Below are 23,347 nucleotides of genomic sequence, written 5' to 3'. Positions count from 1 at the left end.
GTGACTGCCTTCAGGCAAACAGCCTTTATTCCAGCTTATTGACTGCTGACAAATCAGAACAGCAACATCAACACCAAACTTAGGAGCTTTTTGTATAATAGTTATACTAGTATACAAGCCACTTTACATGAAAAAGTAACTAAGCTTTGATCTTTCCAATATATTCCCTAACCTTAGAATCTAGAATTTTCTGAACTTATGCAACTGCCCAATCAACAATCTACACAGACCCCCCCAGAAAAGCAGACTAGTGCATGCACAAGAGGAACCACTACACTTGAAGCTGAGCCACCTACCACTAGCTACATCTGCCTTAGAAAGACTAAAGGCAAAGACCACAGTTGTGTAGCAGAGGAGTGTAGTCCTCTGGGTGTATCTTCCAGACAAAGCCACTTCTTTGCCACACCTTCACGAATACATGGTCAGCTGCAGCCAGTCTTCAATGGTCACTCTGATGTGCCCACTCCCATCGTGGTCCAGGGCCTTGAAGGCCCGGAACATGCTGTCCAGCCGCACCAGGCAGCTGATGAAGCTGTTGAAATCCATGCTGCCGTCCTCGGCGGCGTACCTGCGCACGATCACCTGGCACAGCTGCTCGTTCAGCTGGAACCCCGCGGCCTTCAAAGCGTTTGGCAGCTGGGCTCTCCCAACAGCGCCCGACTGAGCAGCATCGTACTGCTTGTACACACATTGCCACTTCTTGACGTTGTTCCACAGATACTTGAACTCCTCAAAGCCCAGCTTGCCGCTTCCATCGCTGTCCATGACGGCAACCATGCTACGGCAGGTGTCCAAGCTGAAGCCATCGGCCTTCAAGTCCTGGTGTCTGGAAAGGACTTTGTTCAGGATGTCCCTTAGCTCGGTGGCACACACTTCCATATCATCTCCAGCCAGCTGGGCAAACAGGCGACGAAACTGTCTGATCTCATCGCTCTCCTGAGCTTCCACGTTTGTAAAATGATTGCGAGGAGGTGGTGGTGGCTCTGGATTATACTGAGCTGCTGCTTCACTTATTAGGTTGACAAGACCTCCAACAAGTCCTCCAATATTCCCTGCACCTCCGCCTCCTGTTAGGAGCCCTCCAAGGCCACGTGCAAGGTTTCCTCCACGACTACTACCACTTCCTCCACTCAGCAAAGCTTTAGCAAGGAACATTGTGAAGATTTTCTGACGTGAGATACTCGGAGATCCAGTGCTCTGTAGCTCTCTGAAGCTGTTTTGTGTCTGACTTGGGCGTGGGCAAAACACAGCTTATCTGCATGCTTAGACTTCACCGTGTCTGTGCATGTTTCTGGCTGCCAGTTACGTCTCAGTAGTTTCTGTCAGGTGTTGATACGCCCCTATTTCTTTTCTTCTTTGCATTGTTATGTTTATATGATTTGAGGAACCATTTTGGAGAAAAAAAAAATGAAGTTGAAACCCACAAAGCAGAAGTCTCAGAATGCTTGTGCTCATAAATGAAGCAATTTGAAAACAGCTCTATTAGACGAGCATGACTGTTCCTCAGTTGTGCTGATCTCCTTAAACATGAATGCAAGCCTTGCACTTTGTTTTCACAATCTTTTATTCCCTCAAACTTATAGTGAATTATTACTTTGCTAGTTCTAGTCATTGATGTTGCACCATATAAAGAAAGACAAAGGAATATGATTTCCCTTAATTATTCTGGTTGCCACTGCACATTTCTGATGTAGATACTGTGCTTCACGAGTCAGAGTACATGCCTCAGAAGCCAAAGGACCAAAATGGGGAGGCAGGAATGACAAAAGGAAGAGTACCTAGCTCTGCTAGAGCTTCAAAGCATTCAGCAGATCTGGAAATATGTTTGACTCTTTCATATTTTACAGCTTGTAAAAACTTTTTATGTGGAAAAATCCTGAAACAGTTTTAATCAGCAGTTACCATGGCATCTCAAGGACAGGTGCACTGCTAAGGCTCACTGATCAGGAAGAGTGATGGTGAGCTGGGAAAGCTCTTATGGTAAGAGAAAACCTCCAGTCCACAGGCACTTGCAGGACAAAAGGCTGTGTGCACTGCAGCACATGTGGATGCCTAGAAGCAAGATTAATTCTATCTCTGCTCTAGTCATTGATGCTTCTGGTATAGAGAGAAATGCAGCCATTTTTGTCATAGTCAGAGAGGAGAGAATTGGACAGATTAGCACTGCTTAGGGGTAAAGCCTTAATGATCATGTTAACACACAGCCCCCTTAATGGCCAGAGAGAAGCAAGAGGAGTCCCTGTGAAGTCTAACAGCACCCTTCACATGCACAGCAGGAGCACTACAGTGTTCCAGTTAACACTCCAGTTAGTTTCACTCTGCCTTAAATTATCTAATTAATTACAACAGCTAACTAAGCTATCAAAATGTATTTAAGATCAAAATCTGCAGTTAGTAAAAGAAAATATTCAGCTATTACCAGCATGAAGATTATTGTCTGATACTGGTGCAGTAACTTGGTCCAAGGAATGGCTGCCATCTCATAAGTCAGAAACTAAGGAATGTTTTCTCCACTGAAACTTATGAACAAAACTTTAAGTCACCTACCTTACTTGCAGAAACTGTTAACCAAGAAGCATTTACTAAGCTGGACATAAGGAATTACAATAAATATCTTTTTGGTACAATATTTTTTCTAAAAAAACATTGTCAACAAATCAGTTAACCAATTACTCACCCTGTCAAAAAGTAGAAACAGCTCTTTGAGGACATCTGAAATAGGCAGCTTCAAGTACTCGGCAAACTCCTCAATTCCAATTCTTCCCCCTTTGGAAGCACTTGCAATAGCAGCAAAAGTATCCAACTGCTCTCTGACATGATTCCATTTTAGGCTATGCAAACATGAGGGAGAGGAGATATTTCTATACAGCAGTTCTTGGACAGATGGAATTTCAGTAGGAGTTACAGTGTTCAACGATGAAAAATTGACAAACAGGGCATGTGTCTACAGCATTTCTAATGCTGTACTTCAGACCAGATATTTTACTTTAAATCAGAAATTAAGGACTGATCCTCTCTGGTTATTAATATTAAAAGCAGGCAGTTCTATGCTTGGGTATGTCAGACTTCCACAGAATAACTTCTCAAGCCTAGAATTGTCTGTCCAATTACTAGGCTGCTCCAGCAGAGAGCTTTTAATTGCCATAAATTCAGGTGTAGCAGTATTTTGCTGCATCATGCTCTCGGGTATTTCCTTGACAGAGGGAGCAGGTCTCAGCTCTACTAGCAAGCTCTCCACCCAAACACCAGTACTGCTAGAGCCTCAGAACTGTCAGATCTCTGCAAAATACACCACTGCACCTCAATAAGAATAACTAGAATTGCCATGTAACTATTCCAGATGGAATTCTATAAATGGATATATAGCACTTAATAATAAGGCAAGATTTAGTGGACACATTCAGATTTCACCACAGCTATGCCAGGTTATTTGATGGAGTATGGTTACATGGCTCAGTCCTCAAATTCCACTGTATCCAGACAGAAAAACTGACATCACTAGTGACACATGGCTGCACAGTAAAACTCAGAGCAGCAAGCTGAAGTTTCAGGCTGGAAACTTCAAGGCAAAAAAAGGCTTTTTACTTCCTGCTACAAGCTGCTAGTGCCTCATCACTAAAGCAATTTAAATTTCCATCAATGCTACCACTGAGTGCTCTACTTTTCTCACCCTTTGGTGAGAGTAATCTTTTCTCTTGCAACAGTGGTGACAAAAATTGCTTGGGATTAGTCCTTACTGGGATTTTCCTCATCTCTAATTTCCTTGTAATTTATGTAAGTTGTGTGCAGAAATACACTATATTACACATGACCAAGTCTGTTTTCTGGTTATTTAAGCTTTGGCAGATGGCCATCAACACCTGCAGCACTTTAGTAATTATGTGACCAAGCAATAAAACTTCCCTTACTTGAGTTTCTTGCTAATTTTGGTGAACTCCACCAGCCCAGCTTCCATGGGTAAGGTTAACTGCCCTGCTGAAATCATCAGTCTGCAATCTTCAAAAGTGTGATCAGTGATTGGCACATTCAAGGCACTGAAAATTAAGGAAAAGCAAAATCAATTCCATATATATGAAAATAACTTTTTGTAGACGGTTTCCCTCTCTGATACATGAAACAAGTGGTAATTTATTCTTGCACTGCTGCACATAGGACAAAGCAATATACACCATTTCAGGAAACTGTGAAACCACACCATGAAACTATGTTATGGGTAGCAGCACCATGAGGTTTTAAGATTTACAATCTTGTAAATGCAGCCCAGTAATGCTGGAGAACAAACCACCACCCACTCATCCTTGCCAAGCAAGGAGAGATCATTTTATTCCAGTTTTTTGTGGATTTCACTTACTATGTTCCAATGTAAGACAACCTTTTTTATGCTCCATGTAAAAACAATCAGGGTAATCTAGTGTAGGATTTTGACACTTCTTACATGAAAATCTAGAGCAATTCCTATGTACAGTACCTGGGACTCGACTAAATTGTACTTTATGGCTAGGCTATATGTGGAATTGCTGGATATAGCAGAAGGTTTTATTGATGATCAAATACTTACTTTGCCATGGTTTGTCGGACTCTGTTGGCAAAAAGAACTGGATCATTCTTTTCTTCCTCAGTAGGAATATGAACAGGCAGAAACTGAAAGGGATGAGTTATCCAATCAATTCAATAGTTACCACTTCATTAGGAACATGAGCAATTTCTTATTTTTGTTTGAGTGCAGGAGAACAGAAGAAAAACATCAGCTATGAAGTGAAAGGACCGCTAGAGGTCTCAGCCACCTCAGAAACTGCTCAGGCTCCTCTGCCCTCCCCACATAAATGAGATTTACTACAAAACTCTCAAGGATTGGTAGAAGCTTCTTTAATATGTAAAATCAACTCCCCAAAGAAGGAAAGTATAATAAATACATAGTTAGAAGATGAAATGCTGCACTGGTAAGAATGTGAACTTGAAATACTGCACATTTCTTTTCAAAGATGCTTTTTAAGTGATGTTATATCTTAGACTAGTATATGTGAGAGTTTTAATGTTTTTAAGTACACACTGCAGTCCCACCCTGTTAATTGCATCTGTCAGCATGTGACTGATAAGTTTCCTGCACTTTTCCCCTTCCCCGACAAAAACATTAAGAAATCATAGCTCTGAGTTGTAAGTAGAACACTAACTGGATACAATTTTGGAAATTCAACCAAAAGGCAAAAAACCCCCTCTCCTACCACACCTAGGAAACACCCCAGTTATCTAAATGGAAACTTGTTTACTACTGAGGATTCAGTATTATTATGTATGAACTTGGAAGTACACCTTGTCACCAAAATAACCTCTAGATGAACTATTATCTATTGTGGCATGAACCAGCACCTGTTTGCAAAATAGTGTGTGTGGAGGAGTGCTTTCCTTTCTTCTTCAGTGTTTGCTCACAGCTCTGCTTACTGTGCCTTTCCCTAACTATGGTTATAATTTATCTGAGTTCTGCTGCTCTGCACCCTGCCCTTAATTCCTAGAATATTGGAAGAAAGTTGTTAATTATGTGCCAGTGTGTTGCTTTAGTTATACTGCAGTTGCTGGTGATGCATTATTATAGTGCTAACTGTCCCATATAAACACAGTTTGTCCTGAACAGCCATTTAAAGTTTGTTTTTAAGGAATGCTTTCTCTTTATCATTAAAATCAGTGAGTTTATGGAATTGGTTATCTGTCAAATAACCATAAAATTTTTCTGTTTATAATTAAAAGTTGTGTCCCCTGTAAGGAGAGGAGAAGTCCAGCTGTTCATTTCATTCCTTCTGTAAGCAGTGGCCAGCTTTGTCCAAGGTCTGAAATAGATTCCTGGTTATTATAACTCCCCTTCAGAAGTCACATAATTCTTAAACTGAGAAAGTCCAGGCACACAGTACACTGAAATCTCTGAGGTTCCTGGGTGAGAAGTCATAACTCCAGGTTTATCTACGCAAACATAGTCATGGTTTTGGAAGTGGTCATTACTTCACTTGTGGCTGAGGTCTTGCTCACAGAGCAACGTAAATTCCTGGGAGCTTAAACACCACCTTCACCCCCTTCAAAACTACCCCCTACAATTATTCATAAAACCTGTTTGCCAGAAACAACAGCTGAGGAGCAAGAATTTGGTTTCTTGACCTCCTACAGTGGCTGCATGATCTCACATCTCAGCCGCTTATCTGCTGGAGCGTGGCAAATACATCTTCCCAGTCAAATTCATTCCTGTAAGAAAATTCTTCACACCTCTTTCAATAGCAAAAATATTTCTCTGATCTGTTTGTGACCTAGTCTCTCCTCTTACAGAATCTGTCAATTGCTGTGTTTTTTGCAGCCCTAAAACTCATTGCTAGGCTCAGTTTCATGTTCAATATCCCAGTGTGTCAGAGCTGGACTGGACATGGACACACAGCCCTGGAGCCCATCACTGCTCCTGCACAGCAGGTAGAGGCACTGCAAGACTGGTGGGAGTGGAGAGGCTACTTGCACACAGCATGGGACAGCAACAGAAATGTCCACTTCAAAAAGGAATAGTTGGATCCCCTCCTCCTATGGGAAAATGTGTCCCTTCTCATTTTAGAAACTGAAAGGCTTTTGCAGTGATGCTAAGAAGTTAGTTTCATTTTAGGGACACATGCTGCTGTGAAAGCTGCAAATTTTTTCATGTTTCAGTTTCATCCCTTGGAACATGAAATTTATTTTCAAAAAACAAGTTTGAGGTCTGAAGTATGGAAAACGATGCTCTTCCTTCTACTGGAAGGGCTACATTAACTGTTTCTTGCTCCCATGTATATAAATCACATAGCTATGCCCTACTGAACAAAATTTTTAGGAGCATTATCTCTTGATTACACCCTCTACAAATATGTGTCTAATGCAAAGCACTATACAGTAACAAGATGCTCCCTCAAAGTGAATTTCATTGTTCCCCAATACAGACTAGATTGCTAATTGTTAGCAGTAACAACACTGCTTGTATTCACAAAGCTTTGGACTCTGCTAAATCCTGTGTTTTGCAAATAAACAGCAAAATGCGTCACTTTCTCCCCTTCCTCAGGTTCCTATACCAACTTAGTCCACACTGAAAATCCTCTGTAGTCTGGTAAGGAATGTGTTTTGAAAGCTGCCTCTTTGACAGGGAGCAGTTAGAGGGTGGGTGCTCACAGGAAGAAGTGTGGATGTTGTTTCAGTTGTCTCTGTGCTATGCAGTGGATTTAATGATCAAGGGAACTGGTTCCTTATATGAGGCTCAGCACAAATACTTGAACGGGCTGTTATTTGTAGAAATCTATGAGAGTTGTGTCTGGGGAGATCATGAGGAAGAGAACACTACTTTGAAGAGAAATGGGGAGGTGGGAAAAGAAGCTGTTACCTTTGACAAAATGTATGTTAATTCTTAGTTTTAACACCTGTAGAATTCATGTGGTGATAATTAACAGTGATTGTATAATGCTCTAAAAATACATTTCTGGCAGCTGTCTTAGAAACTCATCAGAATTATACATACATATGGACAACAAATTACATCTATTACTTACTATGATGCTTGTTCTTGTTTCTGAGACATTTGTTTATCATTCACTAAAAATAACTAATAATGTGAATAATGCATTATACTGTGAATATATTAAAGCAGAAATTCCCTGGTTGCTAAATCTTAGTACAAAAATATTTCCAATTCTTACCTCAACTTCTAATCTAGTGAAGATCTGACACAGTGTCATTATGCACAGCTCTTTACTGCAGACAAAGAGGAAGAAAAATAATTTTTACTTATTTAAAACAGAAGAATTCACATGTCAGTAGATTAAACATTTTAAAACACCAGAAAAAAAAAAAAGGCAGTATTAGGGAAGGTTTTTAAGTACCTTGCAGTGAAGTTTCCCAAAAAATTACTTTTCACATTTTTTCTAACAGGGATTCTGCATATAGGTGGAGCCTGCTCACAGGGCAGGCAACTTGCTGTCTTCTCCCATGCACATTAACAATTCTGCACAGCTCTGCACAGTAAAATGTCTCCCATCTTTAAGGAGATCAATGGATACTAGATTTTAAACTTTAAGAGCTTTGATTCTAGGAAGAAGCTTTACTTTATCTTTTATTCTCTCAGCTGCAAAATAGGACCAGTAACTTCCTTAAGCAGAACTGGATTTGTTAGTATTTTCTAGTAATTTTTCAAATTACAGTAAAATTTACATAGACATGTTAATGAAGGGCCAGTAGGGTCACGACCATCAGTGCTTTTTTAAAAAGTCACAGATTTTAGGATCAACAGATAAGCTTGGGGGGGAAAGAAACTGTTAAAGAGGATAAACACAGTCACTTCAGACTTGCTCTTTTCACTATGATTTTTAAGCAGAAATGCACATTTGATCTTTACAACAGGTACGTTAGAAAACTTTCAAGCAGTCTTTCTGTTCTTGTTTTGGACAAAAAAGAAAAGGGAAAAGGTGAGAGAACCTATGGGATCCTGTCTATCTCCTGCACAAGTCCACTCTTAATGCTTGATTTTCTAACAGGATTTCTCCCAGTAAAGCACAAAAGTAAGATATAAGTAGTAAGTGAAAGTAGGAACCATGTCAGGAGGTTTCTGAGAAGACTGGTACTGTCCTGTCCTGGCCACAATAGCCAGGAAGTTTTACAAAGAGACAGTTTTGCATTTTGTGATCTCCATGTTTGTGCAGGGAATATTCTTCTCCTGGTTCCAGTTAGTTTTATTAAGAATCTATGGATTCTTCTCCACCCATCCATTCTCTCCTCATGGATTTTGCTAAGCAGTTCCTTTCACCTGCTGACAGGTTTTAATTTGAGCCTTCACCATCCTGCCACCAGGCTCAGAGCATTTCTGCATTCTGACTGAATGGGCAGCCTCCTCCCTCCCCTGGGAATACCTCTGATTTAATTTCTTTCTTTGCCTATTCCTACTCCATCTGTCATAACTGAAGATACAGCTCTATTTTAATCTTTCAGTGTAAATCCTCCATTGAGGAAATCTGTACTATGTACTGAATTTGCAATGTTCATTAGTCTCAGTAAGCTGATAAATTTATCAGCAATAGTAGAAACAGGAAAAAATCTTGGGAAACTGAAATGGACATTTCATTATGTCCATTGTCTAAGTGTGAAGATGTTAGAATTATATATATATATAAGTATATATATGTGTATATATATATATTTCTTATCTATTTATATATATTGTAATACATACATGTATGATAGTTTAAAAGGTGCTTATGATCTGCTCCACTAGTCCAGATGTGTTTCAAAATTATCTGCCTTACAAACGTTAGTAAAGCAGGACATATTCCACATGAAAATGTAGTATATGGATTCTAAAAATGTACATTTTAATGAATATTTGTAAAGTGAAAAGTATTTTCCAGACATATTTTGGTTGTGAAGGTTCTTTAATACTTTCCTTTATTCTAATGTAATGTGCAAAATAGGAGAAAATTAAAAGAGTGGTGGAACTGGAAATAATACTTTCCTTTGCTAACCCTTTCTCTAGCCATTCAGATATGAAATCTACTGCATGACAGATTATCCTCAGGTATTTCCCCCTCATAAAAACAGATCCTAAAGAACATGTGTCTTGGCTTAGTGGAATCTGTTTGGCAGACTGTTGAGCAACAGGGGGAAAAATTCTGTATGTAATTTTCAGTACGATTAAGAAACTTACAATGAATAGCCCTGCCATGTCCAGGTCACAGTATCCTAAGGAAAAAATAAAACACAGAAATGTATGACAAAACCAGATGAAAGCTAGTAAGCAGATAAGTTACAATTTAAAACAGGCACAAGTTTAGTAAAAGTGGATTATGTTTTTATAGGCCTTTAGTGAAAATAAACAAAGGTGTTAAGGCAAATAGAATTCCTTGCCTTAAAAATTTGAAAATAAGCATGGCAGACTTTTATAAACAATTGGGAATAACATTTATAGTTAGTTAGGTATTGTAAATCCTTCTCTCTGATCTAAACAACAGAAGCAGGGAAAAGAAAAATGGGTAAGACTCTGTCAGTGGGCCTTACCAGTCCCTTTAGAGAGGCATTCTCATAAATATGTCTTGTTGTGTTTATTCTTATACACTATTTTTACAGTGTGTAGAGGCAGATCCTTAAATCTTATCAGTGAAATGCAGTACCAATCCCTTTGAGTGGTTCACTTTTGACATTCATTTGTAAAAGGATTACACAAAGGAGTCTTTGCAAATAACAATAACAACCATCTGTTTAATCCTAACAAAACATCAGGAAGTGAAAGTTTGGTCTTTTCTGGATTTGTTGGATGACCAGGTAATTTAAAAAAACATTGAAAAGGTCCCAGTCTTACAGACAGAGTAAAGTGGAGCTGCACAAGAAATGCTGCATGAAAAGAACATCTGCAAAGCTGCTCTCCTGAGGAGAGGAGCTGGATGTACTGCATGGCTCAGCTTTGCTTCTGTTCAGAAACTTTACATGTCCTTTTGCAGTAAGGCTATCTTGAGGTTAACCAAAAAACTGATGACTAATACGGAAGTTGTGTCCATTTTAGACTTCAAAGTACAGGCTCTGTGGCACTGCAGGAAGTCTCCAACTTCCACCGCAACACTCTCCTGTCTCCCCTTTAGCTGAGAAGCCCAGCAGTAATGTTTCACAGTCAGAATAGCAACTACACCATGGTGACACTTGGGAAGCCTGGCTGCTTCCAGGAGCTCTTCAATGCTAAAGCTCAGGACAATATGATCTTCAGTGACAATGCAAAGTAGGTACCACTTAAGTCAGACTTTTTCCTTCTCTATTATTAGTTAGTGACAGAAGAGTGTTCTGCTCACCAGCTTGTTGGGGTATCGGAGTAACACAGGTTGGACAGGGACTCGTGGAACAAAGGCACCTGCAGACACAAATTAGAACTAATTGTTACGACTAAGTTTGACACAGCAATTGGGAGCTTTAAGTGATTTATTTCAAACAACAGTACCTGGAAGGAGACATTTTTAAAAACACAAGGAAAATGAGATGTGTTCTACTTCAGTTTTTTGTTTGTTGTTTGATTTGGGTTTTATGTACATTGTAGGTTGGGTTTTTGGTTTTTTATTTGTTTTTAAATTAGCAGCAAGATGTCATGACAGAAACGGGTTTGTCTCCATCTCAAGGAGAAAGCTGCCTAAGATCTCTGGACTGTTTAAACTCCTTTTCTCTGCATTATCTCCCCATAGAGGGACATTAATTTCAAAGGATGAGATGCTCACAAGGCTTCTGAGCATTTCCTGAATCACTCTTGTGTTCTCATCATCACAAGTGATATGGATCTGGCCACGTAGTAATGGTTTTTCACACTTCTACCCAAGACACTGTAAAACAGTCACGTTGCTCTCCTTTCTTAACTGAAGGGCAGCACAACAATCTAATGATCAGTGGTGCAATGAAGTATGTTTCTCTGCCAAAAATGATTTGTTGTATTGGCTTGCTAAGTGCTACGCAAAGACATTTTGTAACTTGGCTGCTAAGTTTTGTGTGTCAAAATCTACAGGAATCTAAGACAGCCCAACTGTTAGCTGAGATAAAAGAATATCATGTGAATAAATTCATACATTTATCTCATAACAATCACAGCTGAGTTTCTGAGTAAATAAATTAGATGAAAACTATACCCAGAAAAATCCCCCAACTAACCACTCATATACATCACAGATATTTTGCATCTTACACAACACCACAAGCCAGAGAAGTAAGCTGACTATTATGAGTGGGTTTAGTGCCACTGAAACTTTAATAAAGTAAGGGATTACAATAGCGTTGTTGTGGATGATGTATCTTCCTAAGTTCAGTCCTTACTACAACTATCAAAGTAACAGCACATATTTTTTTCCAACAACAATGGGATAAAATCTCTCACCTTGTTTAAATGTGATCAAGCAGGTTCGGTTTGTGCAGGTGCCTTCTGGGAAAATCAGTATCTTGGATTTAAAGAGAGAGAAAAATATACACACATAAATTTCATAAAGGGATTATATCTCATTATCTGTTATGCACAGGCTGACCCTATGCAAGCTCTGTGACCTGTTGTACTGTATGACAAGAATAACATTACCATTTCCAAAGGAAACAAACATATTAATAAAGATGCTCACAATATTATTAACCTGGTCCATCTTGATTTGGAAACCAATGCTTTCCAAGAAAAGAGTTCTTGGGAAAGGCCTTTATCAGTTCAGACATATGGCACAAAAGGCTTTAAGTGTTTCACTTGTAATTTTAGTGTTAGTAATAATAGAATTGTTCCTCTGCCAGCAGTTCCGTATTGAGCTGCTGAGTGTGTAAATATAGGAGTTTGGGCTGAAAGGAAGTGCATGAGGTATTTGGGCATTTCTAGGTGGAGATGCTCTGTGAGATGCTAGCTATGATGAGAACACAGCTTGAGCAGCAGAGCAAAAGGCAGAGAAGGCATGTGCTGTGAGGCAGAGCTCTGAAGGCATTACACACCACAGCAGCCTCTGAGCCCCAGTGACTCAGACACACCAGCACCCAGAAAGTTTCTGAATCAGTGTTTGAGATAGTACATGAAGTGCACTGTGAACTGCAGTGTGACACACTGAATCTGGCCCCACAAGCTTTGGAACACAAACTTTGTATTTCTCATAAAACTACAGGATTCTAAGCAGCATTCTGAAAACACCACAGCACAAAATGGTCTGGATCAAGGTGTGCTCCCACTTCAGTCTGAATGAGCAGGTCAAGGTTAGCTGTGAGAGGCCTCAGCAGGTCACACCAAGGGACACACACTGTTCAAGGGTATGACAGAGGCAACTGCACACAGCAAGTTACAGCCAGTCCTCCACGGTACATCCTGTAATCAGAAAGTGTGGCCATGGCAAATGACCAGGAATCACCCAGTGACACCCTCAGTTGTACTGCTGACTCAGACTTGGAGATTCCCAGATTACTTGACTCATAATCTATTTATGCCATGATACATATCTAGCTTTCATCCCGAGTGCAGCACTGGTGCAGGAGCCCGTTTTCCTTTCCTCCCCATGCTGCTTTCAGTGCAGATCAGGTCTACCAGGCCATTCACCTAAAACAGTTTAGCAAATCATAAGCACTAGGGTAGTCTGTAAGCCCAGTATTAAAAAAATTGGCATGTGCATGTTTAATGGACAAATCTCAAAAAATAATGGAAGCTCTAAAATTACTTAAAGCAATTGTATTAGAAAAATACATTTATGAGTCGAAGTACCCTAAGTGTTAAAAAAGCTTTTAGAAAGGTACTTGTGAAGTAAAAATGTATGAAATATGTAAATAATGCCATTACAAAAAAAAATGGCAAGTGCTGATCTTCCCTACTTAAATGGTTTCTATTTCTAGAGACTGTTCAGAAAGTAGAGCAGTAAACAGCAGGTCTAGCTGTCATAGATACCTTCTACTGAAGTCTATTATCTTCACTTGCCTCTTAATTCTCCTCAAAAGCCACTCAGTGGATCAAAAGTGAAGGAAAATTAATTTTTCTTAGTCATTTAGGGAATATCCAACTATGACTAAAGAGACCTTGTAAATTCAGCTACTGAACCAGTCACTTTCTGTTTTTATTTCAAGTAAATTAACCCCCAAGAAAACAAATCAAGATGTAATTCAAAAGACAAAGCATGAGTTTATACAAAAATGTGCACAGGAGATGTTTGGAGAAAGGTTTTATATTATCACTGACTGGATAATGATGCCCACCAGCAGCATGGCAATGACATCGTATTCACAGCATCTGAAGGCAATGTGAGACCACAATCAATGCAATAAAAAAGAAAGCAGAAAGGTACTCGCAAATGAGATGTTAGTAGATGCACAACTACTTCCAGTCTTTCTTCTTCCAAAGGATGTGGATTTCCATCCCAGCCCTCTACCTTTTTTTCAGCAGCAGAACTGCTATCTCAACATTCTCCTCCTTCCTGATCACACCCTGCCCCATTAGCTCTTCCAGATGGAAACCCATCCAGGACCGGGAAGCAGAACAGCTTGGAATGACCATGGGAAACTGCAGAAGCAATAACCATTGCTTTCATGCCAAAATCCTTCCACAGTTCAGATCAATTAAAAATCTTGGGTTTGGTGCATTATCAAACTGAAGAGTGAACTGAGTTCTACCCCATCTATACTCTATGTGAGGAACTGAAGTTTTGGGCTAAAGAACTGTTTGTACTGATCTTGGACAGTCTGGGTTACCCATCTCATCAACTGCTCACCCTCTACCTGGTGTGAGCACAGCTCTGTGGTCTAACTTCAGGATACTGATCCACACATACCAATGCAATTCATCTGCTACACTGAAAGCAGCATGTTAAGACTTGAAAAGGGAAAAGAGAAAGTCAGGATCATCTGCATTTGCAACAGCAATTGGTACTGGTTGGATTTAACTATCCATTTGTCACGACAAATCTCCTTCTGGACACCCAGATTTTTCCCTTTTTGACCCAGTCATATACCTGAGAGCTGACTTCATTTCTGTACATTTTAAGAATCCTGTCCAGCTGGCCACTTGTGACATTGTGATGCACAAAGACTAGGGACTAGGAATACATGATAGAAGAGAAGTTAGTGGTGCATTTATTACCTGTGGCCACTGGCCTTTCGATAATGCTCGCCTGGTTATCTCAGCAACCGTGTTCTTCCGTGAGTCAGGGTCTTGACGAGAAACTGCTACAGGCTGAAGGGATCTTAAAATTGCTGTGAAAGAGATAAAAAAAATGCCTTATACTAGTGCTTAGAAGACACATGGGTTCAAGGCTTCCTTATAGCAAAAACATGTTATTTATATACTAGGCGACAGACTCCACACAAACAACTTCCAGACTAAATTGATAAGAGTATTGTTATTCTCTTTCTGCAAAATGGGAAATAAGACACAGAAGACATACCCAGGCTGCCAGCTGAGGAGCTTTACAGTAGATATAAACATGCAAAATTCACCCAAACACATTCTAATAATATTGCAGTTATTTTTCACTAAGTATTTCTACAATTCAAAAGAGTGACCTGACTGGGTGTGCTCATGGGCCATGCTCAGGCCACACTTAGGCAGACTGCACACAAAATGTAGTTTTAGCCTTCCCTTTTCTGTTATAAAGCATGCACAGCTTCAATGTAAATTACAGAAAGAAACCCCTCATTTAATCAGAAATCTACATTAGAATGTGTGGACCTTTGTGTTGAGAAACCTGGCAAAGAATTATCTTCTCTGTCCCAATCCTGTGCTTTTAACCTAAAATCAATATATTCTCTGTCCATTTCTTTTCTACAAAAACACTTTGCTATGCTCCCTACTGCCTTTAGTTCTGGGTTACTGTATAGCCAGCAGAAAGTCTACAGCTGATTCCAGCAATAATGCAAATGGGGTTTCTTTTTGTGCCAGAAGGAGGAGAAAATAATAGAAGCATGACTCATCTGATCTTTTCCATTCCCTGCATTTCCTTTTTGAGTAACTCCTGTTTTAGTCTTTCCTGGTCTTGCTCCCATTAAAAAAATCCATAAGAGTGCCTGCAAGTTAAATCTTATAAATATTGTATTTTCCAGACTACTGTAGTTTGGGTCTGTTCTGAAATAACCTTCAGGCACATTTGTGGGCTACACCATCAAAAGACAGCAGTGGAACAGATTTTTTGAGCTATTACTGGGAGAATGAAAGTTTCCAACCTGCACATCTGCAAAACATGCTTTCACTATAAAAGAAGTTCAAAATTATATCATATTTATTTTTGGCATTTTTTCCAATTCAAAAAGATAATGTGTCATAGGAATTTCACTGGAAATAATTTGTCAGTACCTTGGAAGATGGACCTTAAAAGTCTGCCCTTAAATCACTTCAGGAGATAAAATTTTTGGCCCAATGCCGAGTTGCTGACTTGTAACTTTTAGGTTTTTTTTCATAAATACTTACTGCCAAATATTGGAGTTGACAAATTCTCTGCTCTAGACACTATTGATGGCATTCCAGTGAGGGCACAAATAATGGCATCAAAAAAGCTTGAATGAGGAGCTGCAACAAAGATTGGGGCTTCTGATAGACTCGCTACCTTCCCTTTCACTTTAACCTGGAATCCCATCACGAAGTACGCCGTACGAGTCAGGCTGGAGAGGGTTGTCTTGATCATCCTCCTTGGAAACAGAAACACAAAAATCTCGTCCAGCTTACAGTCAGTTTTTATTTTGTACTTCAAAAGAAAAGCCCCCTAACAGATTTCCTAGTTCTAACCAGCAATGGGGCCCCACGCAGGGTAGCAATGCTATTCACCAGCAGAATGTAGGGCTAAAGGGGAGGCAGGGAAGGGGACCACCTTTTCCTGATGAAGATAAGGCAGTGTACAGCACCTTGTGAAAGCCTCTTACCAGGTACGCTATTTTTCATGGCATTGTACCGTAACACTATTGTGAGGTGAGTGATTAGCAGATTTAGTGTCCTTTCCGTATGAATTGATATAAATGATACTGTTTTTTAACAGTCAGTTTTAAATAAGATTAAACAGTATTTCCTTACTGGAACATGTTCCCACAGGAGAGGACACATTCCTTTCATGGGACTCTCCCTAACCTTTTGGTCTTGCCAGAATTCACCTCCTGTGTCTCCTCCTCCTCCTCCAGCAGCTGCAGTGCATTGTGGCTAGAAGGGAACTTCAGTACTTTGAGGTCAGAAGTGAGTGACTGAAACCCAGAACCCACAGAAGCAGCTGTGAAATACCACTTCAAGGGCAATGCAGCTGAGAGGAGCTGTCAAAGCTAATTTTGTCATAGAATCATAGCATAGCAGAAATGACAAAGACTACACAGGAGCTCAGCCTATGTCACGTTACAAAATACTTGCTTAATTAATTTCTTTTCTCAGATATTCCTGTTAGGGCTATTACTGAAGTAAGTCCTGGCTTACAAATAGTCTATAAATGGTTTTTTTACAATTTTTTTTAAGCCTCAAGACAACTGAAAATCTACGTATTTGAAAAGGTCCAGTATTCTAGCAAAATACATGTATTAAAAATTTGCTTCATATAAATGGGTAAAACTGAGGAATCATCATTAATCAAAAGTAGGAGTGAAAGGGAAAAAAGCTTTAGATCCTGGCTTTGTGTTATTAGGGAAAAAAAAGCTTAGCTTTCACAAATATTGGTCACTTTTTCACCTTCTCCATCCTTCCAGTGGCAGAAATCCTCTTCCAGGCTGACAGAAAGTTGCAATTGATGCAGACAGCCAAGCTAGCAGTAAAATGCATGTGATGCATATGGCACGGAGGGGAAGCAAAATAATCCCTTGTAGAACAGTCTGGAAAGAAAGAGGTGAAAAATCTTAAGAAGTGGTATCAACAGAAATGACTCTGCTATCTGTGTAGCCACTTTACAATGATTTTAAAGTACTACCATTATTGCTTTGTGATCTAGTAAGGAAAGCTTTAATGATTCCAGTGCTCTTATGGGAAGTAATTAATGGTATTTCATTTTCACTTATGAGTTCCCATTTCAGGAACAACTGGAGTATCTGAGTATTTATGTTTTTGGCCTGGATGTAGCTAGACTCAGAGGGTAAAGTAAGTTTGCTGGCTCCAGTTTATATTTGGTCCTGATCTGCAGCACACAACCAGCTCAGAAGAGTTTGCCCAGCTGACACATATCTCTACTCCAGAGCTTTCTATCACTAGCTGCCTATCTAGAAGTCAAGTGGGATCATTAAGATGACTAATTGCACTCTGGCCTTTTGAAATGACAAATCTTGTGTTGAGTCACAACATTGCTGCAAGTGGTCCTCACTACTGCTCCAGGGACTGTGCACACACAACACAACGTCATGTCCCCAGTGGGGACTTCAATAAAACCAAGGTTTTAGTTGCTCTGATGGCAAATAACCCTCAAACATCATCCCCAGCCCACCCAAAGGAATCTCTAGCTTGTGTATTTTCAGCATAGCTCCACAAAACAGGTGGCATAATGTTGTACCACCAGCAGCTCTGGTACAGGGCAGGGCAGAAAGAAATTCTTAATTGTTTTGCCCCAGCACATTTGTTTAGAAACTGTATCCTGAAGGTTGGCTTTATGCTGCAACAAACACTGTGCAGATTGAGCAAGGCTGGGCTGGGAGGCAGGTGAGCTGTGTGAGCAGCACTCCTGGCAAACCAGTAAAGGGATCAACTCTCTTTGGCACCGATGAGGATCAGTTTGTGTGCAAAGCTACACACAAAACAAAACACACCCCAAAAGAACTGTAATAGTGATTTTTAAGAATTTATTTGGGATGTTTCTTCAAGTCACCAAAACTTATCTGAGAGTGTGTCACAGACTGACTGACAGCTCCACCAGTTCGAGTGTATGGGAGAAGTTACTGAAGGAGAGTTAAGAGAGTTTAACTTACTCTTGTGAGCTTACTACATTTCACGCTTTACTGGTTTTTAAGAAAATCTACAACTGAACAACAGCGTTCCTCTCACAAAATCAACATTTCTAGTCAGCTCTTTAACAAGGGCCACTTACTGTACAGAAAAAGCAAGGCTTTTTACTATTCTGTGAAGTCAGCTTTACAAAATAGTTTGCAACATCCTAGAGCTGTGATTATTAACATCACAGTGGATTTTAATTTACCTCTTCTCTTTAAAAAGGAACAAGTGTAGTATATTTGAATATAAGCACCTTAGAGTATACTTCATCCAGTTTTTTTGATACAGTCAGTTGCTTCTAATTTTCCTTCCACCAACACAGTGCTTTCCCTCCCACCAAATCCCTTCCATCTTCACGTAATGTCCTCTTACCCTCCCCTTGTCAATATTCAGGAGAGGCTCTGCCATCTGGCTGTAAACCCTCTGACACTGATGAGGATTAAGATGAATTTGGGGCCTTCAGGACTCATTTCTGTGTTACCACAGGCACAGTGGCAACAGACCAAACATGACAGTGAATACAGAGAGTACATTAAGATAAGCATGATAAGCGGTGTTGTTTATGTTCTGCAAGCACTGCTACACAGTGTGTTTCCAGGAGAGATCTGAACATTTAGATCTGATTATTTCTTTCTTTTATTTAACAGTTCTGTGTAACTAGCTATGAAATTTTAACCATAACTTTATGGACAACAGGTAAAGGACTGTTCTGGATCATAGAAATAAGCATGATAGGTTTGCCCCTAGAGATCTATTGCTCCCACTCACTCTGGTGCCAGTGGTGGCAAATCTGAAAAAGTAAGCTAGGAAGATAAACCAACAAAGACTCCTTGCTTGTCTCCCAAAATTAGATTTGGGTTTTTTTTTTCTCTTTATGCATCCTCTTTTACTACTATCTGTAATGCAGTTCAACATTTCAGCTGCATTCAGTTATTCAAAATGGGCAGCATCAGCATAAATCAGCGTGGTTTGACTTAAAAGAATGTTTTTCTTAATGAAAAAAGGAATATATATGTACTGACCTAAAATGAAAGATAAAGGATGCAATAGCAAAAGCAAAACAATCCCTTCTTCAAAACTTTAATAAATTCATTAATCTATTTTAGGCAGATGCACAGGTGGTACTGATTTGCTGATGCAAGCTACTGGCTTTCTAGGTCACTGTGTAATGAGGCAGAGTTGGTTTCTGCTCCATCATCTGCAGAGTAGGGTAAGAAAAGGACAGAAAAGAGGAAGGTCAAGGTAGACTAGAAAAGGGAAAGCACAGGAGAAAAACATACAGGGAAAAAATACAAAGTGTAGTTACTACTCAGTAGGATCAGAGCCACTTCAGCTTCTGTGCAGTAATTACCAAGACAGAATTATTCTGAGTCATCCGAAGAACCTTTTCCCACATACTGAATCACCCATGTACTTTCTGTTTACTGTGCCTGCAGTAACTGCATATCCTGTCACTGCAGCAGTCCTGGTCCTGCTTCCATAGCTGATTGATCTTTGATCAATACATGGGATTATACCTCCACTGATGGTAGGAACCTTAATAGTGGAAAAGCAGGTCTATCAGAAAGCCACAGAATTCCATATAAAATTTTGTTCAACTGTAGCTGCTGTCAAGTTATCTCAGAAGCAGCAGCAGAGCAGGCTGGGGACCAGAATGAAGCTGAGCTCCCACTGAAATACTTTGACATCTGAAGCTGTGATCAGATGCACTGTCCCCCCCAGCAGTACACACAGGGCAAGACAGTGTTCTATGAGCATCCAGAGGATGTCACAGCTCTGCCAGGCAGTCCAGCTGCTTGCTTCCAAAAATGCTGCTTTTAGCATGCTGGTTGTGGTATTACATAGTTCACCACTGCAGAAGTCCACTGAGCATCTCTTCTGAATAAACTGGAATCCAGTAATGACTAGAATTTGTGCTTTGCATTTGCAGTTCAGAAGTCAGAACAGCAAGTAAGCAATCATGAACAAAGTAACTAAAACACAGGAAAAATCTCAGCAATTAATTGCAGCCAACTTCAGTCAGAGGATGGAAACCAGAAGTGACTGTTTTAAAATTGTTTGGCACATGAAGATGTTTAGCACAACCCAACTGACCCTTGCTTTGCAGATTCTAAAGAATGACAAATAAAGGGTGGCTTGTAAACTATAAACAAGGACTGACAAGAAATTGTAAAATATTCTCATTTACTATTCAGTCTGTTTTTATATTCGAATCTGAATGAAATGCAAACTGCTACCCTGTCTCAAGCTCCATTCATCAGGCACACAGCAGTCTTTACATGTAAGGTCAACAACATATAGAAATCTTGCTGTGGACTCCCAAAGAGGGTTTTGAAATTGTATGTTCGTATTGATGTATGTTAAAGGAACAGTACAGAATAGGGAGACATAACAAGACTGTCCTTAACATGCAAGAATAGAGAAACACTACACTTCATGTGAACAGAAAGAGAAGGGAGACTTCCCTTTTCTGAAATTTATAGTAACACTGTCTGGTAAGGCCTTGATTCCCAGCAGGTCTGACTGGAAGTGCTGAGCAAGAGAGGAACAGAGGTTTACAGGACAAAGCAATGAGTAGGAAGTCCTTATGACCATAAAGAAGAACAGAAGGGAGCAAACCACAATAGAAAAAAGGTTCTCTCTTGTGTGTTTTCCTGCTTTACAATACTGTGACTGTTGTGCTCCTCAGCTCACTAGGATCAGGCCCTAACCCAGAAGTGTGCTTTTCCTTCCAGGTGCTTTATGGAGTAACTTAAAAATGCAACTTATTGAAAGTAGTCTGTGCATCCTCCAGAAAGGACAGGCAGCACAGAAAGCTATCCATTTCTGGAACCTCATTAAGAAACTGGTTTCTTCAGGGTTCATGCCTAAAGCTACTAATCCAGATGCACATGAAATGTGTTCCAGGCTGCTAGTAAAACACAGGGCATAAAAGGACTTGAAATTGTTTTCCAGCTTTCCCACATTTCCTCTACCCAGCTATCTTCAGGGCAAACGTTGTTTATAATGAGATGAAGATCTATACGAAACATAAAATATTTAGTTGCACATCAGTTTCATATATTTATAAGCATCAGCAGAAAATGCTGTAATTTCACCTACACAGTGATGTCCTCATTTTCCTCAATCGTACATTCATGTTTGGTTCATCAGCTGATTTTTAAATAATGTTTTTAAGAATCAAAGCTTTTTTAGTTGTACAAGTATCCTGTACATCTTGTCTGTGCTTGTACACAAGTCATACTGGAACAGCACTCAGAGGCCTGATTCAATTCACCCAGTGACACCAGTCAGTGATCCAGTGGATTATGGGGTAGTGTTTTTTGTTGTACACCCTGCAATATGGAGCTAAGAGATTCACTCCCCCCTCCCCAACCTAGGCTTAAAATCAGCCTAAAGCCAGTTAAGCATCTGAAACAGCATGACTGAAAAAGTTACCTTCTGTTTTAGATTTTCCTATCAGAGAGAAATTGACATCTTAACTCTAGAGCTGAAGCATCTGACATGACTAACCGATGGGTAGTGCTTAATTATTGAAACAGGACCACTGTTTTCTCTAGGAGGGATGTACTATCAACAATGATTGCATAAATAGTTCCAAAAGCTTGTTTTAAATCTTGTGTTACAAGTTTTAAGTATGAAGTCAGTAAACCTCTGTGTATGCACTGAGCAAGCGTGCAGCTTGAGGACTCTGAAAGGCTGAAGAAATTAATTTCGAAAACAGTGACTTTTTAATGCTGATCACCCTTTGCGTCTTTGACCGTTTACATAACTTCCCCGTGTATCTGCTCCCTAGGTTAGATCAGGAAGCAAACTGCCGTAAGGGAAGGAAATGCTGTCAGCAGCAGCCGGCAAAGCAGGAGCTGCGGATGTGACCCGGAGCCGGGGCTGCTCCGCTGCCCTGGGCGCGGGCGGCGCAGGGCAGGCCGGGCCCGCAGCCCCGGCTGCCGGCGGCACTTTCAAACCTCGACCGCTCACACCGCGCTCTGCCTGCGCAGGGGGCTCCAACGCACCCAGTGCCCCCCGAACCTCGCCGCTGACAGCCCGCGGAGGCCGGGGCGCGGCACGGAGCGCGGGTTCAGAGCCGTGCCCGGGCCGAGCCGTGCCCGGGCTGAGCCGTGCCCGCCGCGCTCCCGTGCGCATCCCAGCCCGGGGCAGCGCGGCCCGGCCCCCGCGGCCTCTCCCGCCCACTCCCCAGCCTTACCCGCAGCTTGTCGCCGGCGCTCAGGCGGCCCGGGTGCACGAAGGGGTTGAGGACGGTGGGCGGGTTGAAGGAGTGCTGCCTGGGCAGCGGCAACACCCGCGGCGCCATCGCCACCGCCATCCCCGGCGGCTGCGCATGAGCCGGCGGCGGAGCCCGGGGCCAGCGGCTCCGGCCGGCCCTGCCCACCGCGGGAGCCCCGCCTCGGGCAGGTGAGGGCGGGCGGGCGGCCGGCGCGGGCCCGCGGCCGAGCCGGGCGGTGGCGGCGCCGGGTCCGTGTCCCGCAGCCCTGCCCGTGCCGGGTCCGTGTCCCGCAGCCCTGCCCGTGCCCTGCCCGTGCCGGGTCCGTGTCCCGCAGCCCTGCCCGTGCCGGGTCCGTGTCCCGCAGCCCTGCCCGTGCCCTGCCCGTGCCGGGTCCGTGTCCCGCAGCCCTGCTGGGTCCGTGTCCCGCAGCCCTGCCCGTGCCCTGCCCGTGCCGGGTCCGTGTTCCGCAGCCCTGCCCGTGCCGGGTCCGTGTCCCGCAGCCCTGCTGGGTCCGTGTCCCGCGGCCCCGCCCGTGCCGGGTCCGTGCCGGGTCCGTGTCCCGCAGCCCTGCTGGGTCCGTGTCCCGCAGCCCCGCCCGTGCCCTGCCCGTGCCGGGTCCGTGTCCCGCAGCCCTGCCCGTGCCGGGTCCGTGTCCCGCAGCCCTGCCCGTGCCGGGTCCTTGTCCCGCAGCCCTGCTGGGTCTGTGTCCCGCAGCCCCGCCCGTGCCCTGCCCGTGC

At 41.7% G+C, this 23,347-nt stretch overlaps 2 protein-coding genes across 2 annotated transcripts in view; both read right to left on the bottom strand.

The window, feature by feature from the left end:
• Positions 1-22,724, bottom strand: part of LPCAT2 (lysophosphatidylcholine acyltransferase 2) — a 30,390-nt gene extending 7,666 nt beyond the window's left edge. Inside the window, exons 1-11 of the mRNA XM_021555009.3 lie at positions 22,590-22,724; positions 17,144-17,283; positions 15,911-16,128; positions 14,588-14,700; positions 11,882-11,942; positions 10,818-10,876; positions 9,686-9,720; positions 7,689-7,743; positions 4,559-4,641; positions 3,909-4,034; positions 2,678-2,831 (exon numbers count right to left, since the gene is read on the bottom strand). Coding sequence (XP_021410684.2) covers positions 2,678-2,831; positions 3,909-4,034; positions 4,559-4,641; positions 7,689-7,743; positions 9,686-9,720; positions 10,818-10,876; positions 11,882-11,942; positions 14,588-14,700; positions 15,911-16,128; positions 17,144-17,283; positions 22,590-22,709 — 1,164 coding nt within the window. The 5' untranslated portion in view covers positions 22,710-22,724. The remainder of the gene's footprint in view (positions 1-2,677; positions 2,832-3,908; positions 4,035-4,558; positions 4,642-7,688; positions 7,744-9,685; positions 9,721-10,817; positions 10,877-11,881; positions 11,943-14,587; positions 14,701-15,910; positions 16,129-17,143; positions 17,284-22,589) is intronic.
• Positions 9-1,301, bottom strand: CAPNS2 (calpain small subunit 2). Its single transcript, XM_031505827.3, has one exon. The coding sequence runs from the start codon at positions 1,153-1,155 to the stop codon at positions 409-411; it is 747 nt and encodes a 248-aa protein (XP_031361687.1). The 5' UTR covers positions 1,156-1,301; the 3' UTR covers positions 9-408.
• Positions 22,725-23,347: the final 623 nt, after the last annotated feature.

This window comes from Lonchura striata, chromosome 11 (genome assembly GCF_050655825.1).
Source record: "Lonchura striata isolate lonStrDom1 chromosome 11, ASM5065582v1, whole genome shotgun sequence".
Lineage (NCBI taxonomy): Eukaryota > Metazoa > Chordata > Aves > Passeriformes > Estrildidae > Lonchura > Lonchura striata.
The sequence above is the reverse complement of the archived record's forward strand: the minus strand, read 5'-3'. Positions and strand labels throughout refer to the sequence as shown.